Source organism: Drosophila gunungcola, assembly GCF_025200985.1.
Source record: "Drosophila gunungcola strain Sukarami chromosome X unlocalized genomic scaffold, Dgunungcola_SK_2 000038F, whole genome shotgun sequence".
NCBI lineage: Eukaryota > Metazoa > Arthropoda > Insecta > Diptera > Drosophilidae > Drosophila > Drosophila gunungcola.
In genome coordinates, this window is record NW_026453189.1 from 450,780 (window position 1) to 462,078 (window position 11,299).

At 37.9% G+C, this 11,299-nt stretch overlaps 1 protein-coding gene across 1 annotated transcript; it reads left to right on the forward strand.

The window, feature by feature from the left end:
* The first annotated feature begins 1,301 nt into the window (after window positions 1–1,301).
* LOC128260736 (uncharacterized) lies at window positions 1,302–10,643 on the forward strand. Its single transcript, XM_052993959.1, has 2 exons — window positions 1,302–1,802; window positions 8,428–10,643. The coding sequence occupies exons 1-2, from the start codon at window positions 1,345–1,347 to the stop codon at window positions 8,882–8,884; spliced, it is 915 nt and encodes a 304-aa protein (XP_052849919.1). The 5' UTR covers window positions 1,302–1,344; the 3' UTR covers window positions 8,885–10,643.
* Window positions 10,644–11,299: the final 656 nt, after the last annotated feature.

Here is an 11,299-nt window from a genome sequence, read left to right on the forward strand (position 1 = left end):
ATTCCTTGCGAAAGTAAACGCAGGAATATTCAGAACACCAACACTGATGGCACTAATGCACCAATCAAATACTTGAAAATTTTGCAAGTCTTTAAAAAGACTCTAAAAAAAATGTACAAGGAAACAAAAAACTAACACAAGGGCACTGATATTATTAGAATTTCGTGCTAAGCCAGTTTACTTAAGAGAGTAAACACATGAATAGTCACAACACCAATACTGATGACACTTATGCACCAAAACAAAAGACAAGCCACGAATTTCTAATATCAATTAATTAAAAAAAAAGAAATCAAGCTTGAAAACTTTGCAAGTCTTAGCGCACAACTTTTCACTTCACTTTTTCACACAAAAATATACATATTTAAGTGAGAATCGAGTTACTGTTAACTTTATGCACATCAGTCTCGCATCTAGGAATAACTTTCAACTGAACTCATACCTGGAATGATCATATAAAAATGCGGTGGGAAAAACATATGGCGTTATATGATCACTGTCTATAACCGAAAGATGCCTTCTATGGTCTAGAAATCTTTGCACGTTGTGACTCGATCAGTCAAAACAAGATAAAGACACTTTTTAATAGTGTTGCCAGGTAAATTTTCAACCTACCCAGGACAGAACATGCATCTAGATTTGCTTATCAAATATTTGACATGGAATTACCCGTGTCCTAATTTTTTTAAGAAAATTCATTTTTCAAAAAGAACCAATTTATTTGTTTGAAAAATCAGATTCACAGCATAAGATCCGATCTGTGACTTGCGAAAGAATCATCTTCCTTATTATTATTATTAAACTGAAACTATCCGCACATTTTAAAACTAACTATATTTAAATCAAATATTAACTAAACAGTCGACCTTGGTTATAGTTGATCTTGACATAAGTTATATTTAATAATAGTAAGCATTTTCTACTACTTTGTAACACTTTGAGACTATCGCATTTATAAGTTTTAGAACTTTAAGCGTTAGGATTAAACCTTTATAATAAATAAATAAGTAAATGGGAAGTAGTTTTATCTGTTTGTTGAGTTGTGACTAAATTTATGTTTCACATGTATTTAGCACAGAGACTAGTACCGGAAAAAGTTCTGAAGGGAATGGGGCTTTTTATGCTTTTTTTGTGCAAGCGGTGAAATCGGGGAACGCAATATTGCGGTTGACTGCTCCAATAGAATGGCCAACAGAGCAGCCAGAACAATCCGCTTTGAAGTTCAACTTACCATGTCGCCGAATCATTGTAGCGTTTAATGCCCAACCTTTCGATAGAGTTTTGCAGCGATTAGAGGAGCACTTCAACCTGGCACCCCGGAGGCATCGGCTGTACTTCTGCGCCATGTCCGATATCAAGTTCGTCCAGGTTGTGCTGTGCTGTGTGCCACTGCTGCTGGCCGCCGGCGTATCAGCCAACCCCGGCTTTGAGGACCTCCGCCGCAGCCCGGACATGGAGGCAAAGGACAGCGAGGTGGACACCACGGGAGTGCTGGACCCGGCGCAACACAAGCTGATGAACTACCAGAAGCCCCCCCTTGGATACAAGGACTACGAGTACTTCCTGGCTCCGCGTCGAACGGGAGATCGAGATCGGGATCTCTATGCTGCCGACAACGAGTTGGGTGCCACCTCAGCACTGAAGATACACGGAGACGGCAATCTGGCGGCTCTGAACAGGCCAGTCAGTGGCATCGTGCCCAAGGCCCTGCCCTGGTACGGCGACTACTCTGGCAAGCTGTTGAACAATATGCCCACATACCCCTCCAGGTCCTATGATCCCTACATCCGCCGATACGACCGGTGAGTGTACATAACTTCGAGCCATTGTAACCATATCGATAATGGTGATTTTCGTTGATCAATATGCAAAAAGCGATCTGAAATAGCTTCGGTCAGTTTACAAAAATTTCCGATATAGGAGTTACACCTGAAATTACTAATAAGCATAGGCAGCAACGACTAACAATCTTATTGGAATTACACATATTTTTGATCAGAAGTTTGTTTAATCAAATATATAAGAAATATTTAAAGAAAGAAGTGCACCAAAATGCACCAATGTTGATAAACAAATTTATTTTCTTTTATATTGTTAAGGAAATATTTATATTTAAATAAAAAAAGTGCTGTTTCCTTTTAAAAATCTTTAATTCCACCCATTAGTTGTCGCGTTCTCCATCGTAAGTTAGTGAGATTTAAAGCGTCATAAGACCCATAACTCCTAAAATAATTGTTCGATTTTGAAAATTTGGGTCTATCAATAGATATGACCGACACACAACAATAACCCCAACATCCTAACATGTCTCAGAGTGACAGTACATACTTTCACAATTTGTGGGCGTTAGAGTAAGCGTTTTGAAATAAACTTGCACTGCTTAGGAACTACTAGAATCTGCATGCCAAGTCCCAAATCTCTAGCTTTTATAGTTTCCGAGATCTGTACGTTCATACAGAGGGCAGACGGACAGACTAGATTGACTGGGCCATTGATCCTGATCAAGAATGTGTATACTTTATATGATCGGAAACGCTTCCTTCTACCTGTTACATACTTTTCAACGAATACAATATATTCTCTACTCTACGAGTAACGAGTATAAAAACGAGGACTTGTTGTTTTCGAGCTATTGAAAGAAAACACTGTATCGCGAAAGCGACAGAAAACAGAAGTCATTTTTGACTTTATCTTGAAAAACGCGAAAGTCAACGAAATGTGGCGAGTAATTTGAAAACCAAAACTGTCAAAACCACAGTAAAATAATGTATTTTTTAATTTTTAGATTTTCAAGATTTATCAAAATTTGTAACGCGACAAAATTTGCAGAGGGTATTAAAATTTCAGTCAGAAGTTTGCAACACAGTGAAGGAGACATTTTGACCCTATAAAGTATAAATAATTGATCAGCATCACTTTGAGAGTCGATCTAGCCATGTCCGTCCGTTTTTACGTAAACTAGACGTTTTAAACTATCTGCAAGGTACTTTCCCAAAAGTTGTCTTTCTATTGCAGGTAGTACATAAGTCGAAACGGGCCGGATCGGGCGACTATAACATATAGCTCCCATAGGAACAATCGGTAACAAAAATAAAAAAATTATAAGCCTGTTATTTTTTATTTTTATTTTTTAATTCTTTGACATATAGTAATGGTTACGGTTTAAATTTCGATAAAATTAAAAAAAATAAATTTTAAGAAAATGTATCTTTTCTATTTTGTAATTTTTTTTTTTTTAATAATTTTGACTTATTAATAACTTGACAGTTCAGAATTACCCATTTAATTTTATTAAAATCGGAAATCGATTTCATATAGCTGACATATGTAGGAACTATCGAATAATTGAGCTGCATATCATCATAGCTTCAATGATTTTGAGCATATAAAGTAAAGTAATAGCCTGATTCCATTGCCGCATTAGTGGACTTTTTAAATGCCTGATTCCATTGGCGCATTAGCATTTAGCTAATGCTACTCCGTGATGTGAGTGGCACGAGCAGCTGATCTGGGTTTGTTTACTTTTGCATTTTGGCAAATCCAAAAGAAATTAATCAAAATTAATGAACATGGTTGAGATAACTAAACTCTGTAATGCTCAGCAGGACATCTATAATGCGACCGCTGCATTTGCCAACTTGGACGACAAGGAAGAAAAGCTGATTACGTTGTTATGACGGGTTTGCAATGGAGATAACCACAGTTTCCAAAAAGGGCTAGGATCCCCGTATATGTGGGAGTTATTTTATGCCAGAGATCCAGCAGTAATGCATTGTGGCACTGCGAGCAGAATTTGCAGCGTGCGCTTAAGTTTTCAGTCATTTTTATACAAAGTAGATTTTATATTCAAAAGACATCAAAAATTGCGCCAGCCTTGCATATAGAAAACAGCTGTTGTAGTGGTGGCACGAACAAAATATCGTTCAGCATCGGTATTTTCCGGTATTTTTTCTAAAAATGTTCGGGGCGAATGGTTTTTAATCGCATTTAAAAATCGCATTTATTTTAAATGCGGCATTTAGCCTTATGGGATTCCCTGTGTAAATAAATGCGCATTAGACTAAATGCGTTTTAATGCGCCAATGGAATCAGGCTATAAATCATAAATTTAGTGTTTTTAACAATATTTAATTTTTGCAATAGCAGCAGGGGTATATGAACTTCGGCTTGTCGAAGTTTGCTTCCTTTCTTGTTTTTAAGTATTTTTGTGATTTTTACTTGGTTAAGCCTAGTACACAGCTGTTTAGATCGGCTGTTATTGGGGAATGGATGGTGGATGTGCTCTGTGGAAATCGGAATTTCACATTTGTCAAAAACTCCATCCGTTTCCAACGGATGAACTGTGTGGAGAGAGGGCATAAGAAGAGGTTTAAACAGTTCGATACATCGTTAAAGCGTCTGCACACAGCCGCTTTAAAGAGTTGTAGCGAAAAAGTGGAAGCAACCCATTCACACAGGCATCCGCTGTTGCAAAAGCAGCTGATCAGCTTTCGAGAAGTAAATAATTAATTAAAAAAAAAAAAGAAACCAAACTTGAAAACTTTGCAAGTCTTAAAAAAGACTATAAACAAAATTAACAAGGAATAGTAAATAAACAGAAGGATACTGATATTATTAGAATTGCGTGCTATGCCACTTCACTTTTTTAACAATCAGCTATTTAAAGAGTTTCAGCCATGTAAGCGTTTCAAATATAGCGCACAACTTTGCACTTCACTTTTTCACACAAAAATATACTTATTTGAGTGAGAATCGAGGAGGAAGACGATTGCGAAATCCTAAATTGGGGCAGGTTTCGAATCATGTTAGCAGGACACAGGGTTTGTTTAAATTAACGGCAAATTCCCTCAAAAGAAAGTTTTCGTAAAGTTAAAGGTTAGTTTTGTGTACTGCTAACTTGGGTTTGTTTAAAAAAAAATATTAAAACACGAGCGGCAAAATGTATTCTTTCACGAATAGATTACGCAAATTCCTGCCAAAAAAAATTTGGAAAGGTAAAGTTAAATTTAAAAAAATGTTGTACTGTTAACTTTATGCACATCAGTCTCGGATCTAGGAATAACTTTCAACTGAACTCTTACCTGGAATGATCATATAAAAATGCGGTGGGAAAAACATATGGCGTTATATGATCACTGTCTATAACCGAAAGATGCCTTCTATGGTCTAGAAATCTTTGCACGTTGTGACTCGATCAGTCAAAACAAGATAAAAACACTTTTTAATAGTGTTGCCAGGTAAATTTTCAACCTACCCAGGACAGAACATGCATCTAGATTTGCTTATCAAATATTTGACATGGAATTACCCGTGTCCTAATTTTTTTAAGAAAATTCATTTTTCTTACTCTATGATAGAGTAAGAACATAGAGTAAGAAATGTATAGAGGCATAGAGTAAGAATTATATAGAGGCACCATTTGCTCTGCCCGGACCTCTGCCCAAGCTCTGCTGAGAGCCATGTTCGAAGCTAACCTTGATTTCCCCCCCCCCCCACCACTTTTAAGTTTTTGATTCGAACTTGCAATTCGGTCCCGTGGTGAATTTGCAACTGCACTGCTCGCACCCGCCCTTAGCAATGGGAGCGAGCAGTTCAGATGCAGAAACTCACCGCGGGACCGAATTACAAGTTCGAATCGAACCGTGAGAGACTGAAAATTTCCCCTGTTTTAGTCTAGGTGGAATCACCATAGAGTAAGAAATGTATAGACATAGAGTAAGAAATGTATAGAGGCACCATTTGCTCTGCCCGGACCTCTGCCCAAGCTCTGCTGAGAGCCATGTTCGAAGCTAACCTTGATTTCCCACCCCACTTTTCAGTTTTTGGATCGAACTTGCAATTCGGTCCCATGGTGAATTTGCAACTGCACTGCTCGCACCAGCCCTTAGCAATGGGAGCGAGCAGTTCAGATGCAGAAACTCACCGCGGGACCGAATTACAAGTTCGAATCGAACCGTGAGAGACTGAAAATTTCCCCTGTTTTAGTCTAGGTGGCATCACTGGAAAAGTCACTCGAGAGAGCGGCAGAGCAAATGGTGCCTCTATACATTTCTTACTCTATGGTATAGAGGCACCATTTGCTCTGCCGCTCTCTCGAGTGACTTTTCCAGTGATGCCACCTAGACTAAAACAGGGGAAATAATTAGTCTCTCACGGTTCGATTCGAACCTTTAATTCGGTCCCGCGGTGAGTTTCTGCATCTGAACTGCTCGCTCCCATTGCTAAGGGCTGGTGCGAGCAGTGCAGTTGCAAATTCACCATGGGACCGAATTGCAAGTTCGATCCAAAAACTGAAAAGAGGGGTGGGAAATCAAGGTTAGCTTCGAACATGGCTCTCAGCAGAGCTTGGGCAGAGGTCCGGGCAGAGCAAATGGTGCCTCTATACATTTCTTACTCTATGCAAATGGTGCCTCTATACATTTCTTACTCTATCATAGAGTAAGAATTATATAGAGGCACCATTTGCTCTGCCCGGACCTCTGCCCAAGCTCTGCTGAGAGCCATGTTCGAAGCTAACCTTGATTTCCCACCCCACTTTTCAGTTTTTGGATCGAACTTGCAATTCGGTCCCATGGTGAATTTGCAACTGCACTGCTCGCACTAGCCCTTAGCAATGGAAGCGAGCAGTTCAGATGCAGAAACTCACCGCGGGACCGAATTAAAGGTTCGAATCGAACCGTGAGAGACTGAAAATTTCCCCTGTTTTAGTCTAGGTGGCATCACTGGAAAAGTCACTCGAGAGAGCGGCAGAGCAAATGGTGCCTCTATACATTTCTTACTCTATGACTCTATGGGAGAGTCGATCTGGCCATGTCCGTCTGACCGTTCTTTTCTACGCAAACTAGAAAGAAAATTATCACTTTCCTGTTTTTTTTTTTAGTTAATTTAGTTCTTCGACATACAGTAATGGTTAAATATTTCAGAACTACGAACAACGAAAATATTAAATAAAAAAAGTTAAAATCAAAATGTAACTTTTGTGTTTTTTTAATTTTTTAAAAAAATTGTTTTTGTTTTATTAATATTTTTATACTAGCTTATTAATTTTATTCTAATTGGAAAACGATATCATATAGGTGCCATAGGAACGATTGCATATTTGAGCTGCAAAACATCATACCATCAATGTTTTTAATCATATACGCAAATAAATACAATTTTAAAGTTTTCAGGAATATTTAATATTATTATGAAATAGCTGCAAGGCTTGCCGAAGTTTGCTTACTTTTGAACCCGACTCTCTCTGGAAAAGCGTGGAATTCTATACTGAGAGGAACTGAGAGAGATTTTCTTGGCGCGACTTCCCGAGCCATAGAGTTAGAAATGTATATATTTCCACTAACTAGTTCTTACTCTATGGCAGAGAGGCCCTTTTTTGAAGAATGCTGTCCTGCGCTTGAATTCGTCTTTGTATGTATGCGTGATCATGCATTCTTATACACGGGAGCATGTGTGCTTTTACTTCATTTCGGCGCATCAAGAATATTTTGTCTTTTGCCACTTTTCAAACTTGGTACCCTAAGAATATGGGCGTATTTACTATTGGGTTATGATAAAAATATGAATATTATATGTTATAATATATTTTTTTAATATTTCAGCATACATTTTATTTTTGTTTACAAATTCAAATCAGTGGTAGCAGTAAAATGTTTTATAGAAATCAGTCCACTGAGATGGGAACAAGGCATATCGCAGTCGTGTCACTTAAAACACCGACTGCTCTTCAGTGGTTGAGAAAACTTCAAACTAAATCAGCTCTTGTCGATGCTTTGCGAGCGGTTGGTGCCTGCATACCCTACCGACGATTGCTTTTATGGGGAGCGGTATTTTAGGACACTTGTTTTAAATGTTGTGTTTAGTGATTTTGGGTGATTTATTTCTAATGATTCGCAGTGTAATTTTAATTGTGGTTTTATGCAGCCCAATGAAGCCCAATTAAGCCCAAAAGTATGCTGCATTCTCACATACTCATAAAATACGTAAGCATACACTGAATAGCCGTTTGATGAAATTGATGAAAATACCGTTTTGACCGGATTTTTTTCTGTGTGTAGTAATGATTTGAAATTTCAGAATTACGCTTTTCATTTTATTAAAATCGGAAAAGGATTTCATATAGCTGCCATAGGAACGAACGAATAATTGACCTAAAATCGTCATAACTTTAATGTTTTCAAACATACACGCAAATAAATCTCGACATTTAGAGGTTTTGAAAAATATTTAATTAAGGCAGTTGCTGCGAGGGTATATAGGCTTCGGCATGCCGATCAGTTTTTAAAAATGAAGTGCACCCTTGCATAAAATAAGCTGTGTGCAACATAAACATTTTGCTAGTTATTTTTACTCATTATTTAGTGTTTTAAATCTTTGCCTTGGCGAGCTTTGTTGCCTTACTAGTAATTAACAAATTGTATTTTTCAGATTTGATGAGCAGTATCATCGTAACTATCCGCAGTACTTTGAGGACATGTACATGCATCGACAGCGCTTCGATCCGTACGATAGCTACAGTCCCCGGATACCACAGTACCCGGATCCGTACGTAATTTATCCGGACCGTTACCCGGACTCGCCGTCAGCCAGGGACTATGCGAAAATGCGTCGCGGATACATCGATGAGCCCATGGCGCCGATCGATTTCTACGGCACTAGCAAGTACGGCTTTTCCAAGCAGTCGGATCTGCCTTTTCCGGCTATACCGCCTCGTAACGAGCGGATCGTGTACTATGCCCACCTGCCGGAGATTGTGCGAACACCTTATGATACTGCGGCCCCGGAGGAGCGTAACTCTGCTCCGTACAAGCTGAACAAGAAAAAAATTAAAATCAACCAGCGACCTTTGGCGAATAATGGTACAACCTATAAGATGACGTTGTAGAGGTCTCTTAGAAACTAAGACTTTTTTTTTTGTATTCATTATTCGACAGCATTTGTATCTGACACCCATAAAGCTAAGCACCAAGTTCAGCGTTTGGATATTTTTTAACTGTATGCAATCACGACATTAAATTAAAAATTCAATCAACTCCCATTAAAAACTACCCGAGTTCAGGGTCTAACATCAAATGCCGATTGGCGAAACAAAGGTCGATGACGACCTTTAAAATTAAACCAAAAAGAACGCTATAGACGAGTTCCCCGACTATCAGAAAACTCAAATTAAATAAGCCACTAGAAATCAATCGGGTATTAGGTGGCGCCATCTGCCGAACTGCAGGGTCAGCACTACAAGCAAAGAGCGAGAAGTACCCCTGGCGCCCGCTAAATGAAACGAACTAAAAACAAGAGAGAAAGTACACTTCGGCAAGCCGAAGTTTAATGTCCTTTCAGCCATTGCCAAAATCAAATATTCCTTAAAACATCTAAATTTTGTTTTATATGCGTGTATGTTTAAAAACATTTAATCGATGATGATTAAAAACATTTGAGCGATTCCGATTTTCGGCTCATTTATTCGGTGGTTTTCTATGTATTGCTTAAAGTTGCTAAAAATGATGTAAAAACTGCCAAAAAAATGCTAAATCGTTAAAATTTTCTTTTTCAACATATATTTGTAAACTTTGCCCAATTTAATATTTGCAGCAGCTTTACAAGCTGAAAACTGCTCCACAGTGTTTGGCAAATTGAAGGCATAGTGCCTGTTCCTGTTCCTCCGTTTTTGTGGACTTACGAACAAAAGGCAAAGTTTATTTTTGCGTAAATGCGCCCATCGCAACCACATGTTTATTTTGAGCCGGCGTGGTGACGAACATCATAAATTTTTGTACATATTGCGGACTTAAAACACGCACAGCATGTATGTATCAGTGCAGTCCTTGCAAATCCATTGCTTGAACTCCCCATCATTACATTAACTTCTGGCATCTTAACGCAAGCTCACAACACAGCAAAAGAGTGACTTGCTGTGAACCATTTTTAATTGTCATTTGTGCAATCAATTTAAAAAAGGTGTAAAAAAGGCAAAAATGGAAACGAAAAATAAAAAATTGATTGAGGGTGAGGCTTAATACATAACCCAGTAACATGCACCCAGCATTGCATCGGGATTCGGCTCCGAAGTTCAACACCCCAAATTGCCGGTACCCTTCTTTCATGATATTTGTCCACAAAAATTCTTCATTATCAAATGTCCAAAAATTCCACATCCTTAAGCAAGCGCCTCCTGCTGATCAAGACCAGGACGTTCGCCAAATGGATTTAACGGAGAAGAACTACAATACCGCATGGGATCTTATTGTAAAACATTTCAATAATCCCCGCCTGTGATTCATTCATCACATGAACGCTTTGTTCGTCTTGTCAGTCATAACAAAGGAAAGCTTTTTGGACATCAAACACATGCTCAACATGACCAACATGACCAATGTCTGCATCAACGAGTTCACTCGTCTCAAGATCGCCATCCAGTCAATGTTTTTAAACATATATGCAAGTAAATCATAATTTAATGAGTTTTAGAATTTTTAATTTTTGAAATAGTTGCAAGGGTATATGAACTTCGGCTTGCCGACGTTGGCTTCCTTTCTTATTTAAGATATTTTAAAAGAAGTTTTTTTTCGCATTTTTCAATTTATAGTGGAGATTTAAAAAATGCCATATTTAGCAGAGCAATGGACTTTACTAAAAAAAAAAGTGGATACATACAGCAAACAAACAAATAAATAACCTTTGCTATAATTGTTGGCATATTAAGATATTGATCATTTTTCATACTGCCTAACTGACCTTACCAAGTCGGCCATTACGAAAATCGAAAACGAAATTTGCGTAATAACTGTTTTACTTTGAACTCCAGCTAGAAAACCATTAAAAAACATTTTTATGAGACCTAAATATCAAATCTGTAATATTTTTTGATTTTATATAAATAAATACAATCTGACAAAATACAAATACATGTTACTTTTTAACAAAAAAATTTTCGGTATTGTCGAACAAGGCAACCATTTCTGGAATGCTCCAATTTAAGACCCGGAATTGATCTTACATGATTAGTGCTGAAATTTTTGGATCCGTGTTGTTTGTATGCACTGTGGTGAAAACAATTTGCATGAATATCGCTCCTTCAAAAGAACTGCCGTTTAGGTGGCAATTTTTACTCTGAAATTGAGACCATTGAGTATAACCTGAACTTCCTTAATGATTTCTTTATCTATTCTGATGGATGTGTTGCCATCGTTGGTATTTCAAAAACCCTTTTTTGGGTTGCTCAACCAACAAACCTTTAATTTTAGAAGTTTTTCTGTGTACGCTGTCAAATTGAGCAAGTTTTCGTTGATTTTGTGTACGTGAT

Excerpts from the sequence above, each read along its gene's own strand:
- LOC128260736 (XM_052993959.1), top strand. The coding sequence starts at position 1,345 with ATGTCCGATATCAAGTTCGTCCAGGTTGTGCTGTGCTGTGTGCCACTG. Across the intron at positions 1,803-8,427 it reads TACATCCGCCGATACGACCG|ATTTGATGAGCAGTATCATC; the intron begins GTGAGTGTACAT and ends TGTATTTTTCAG.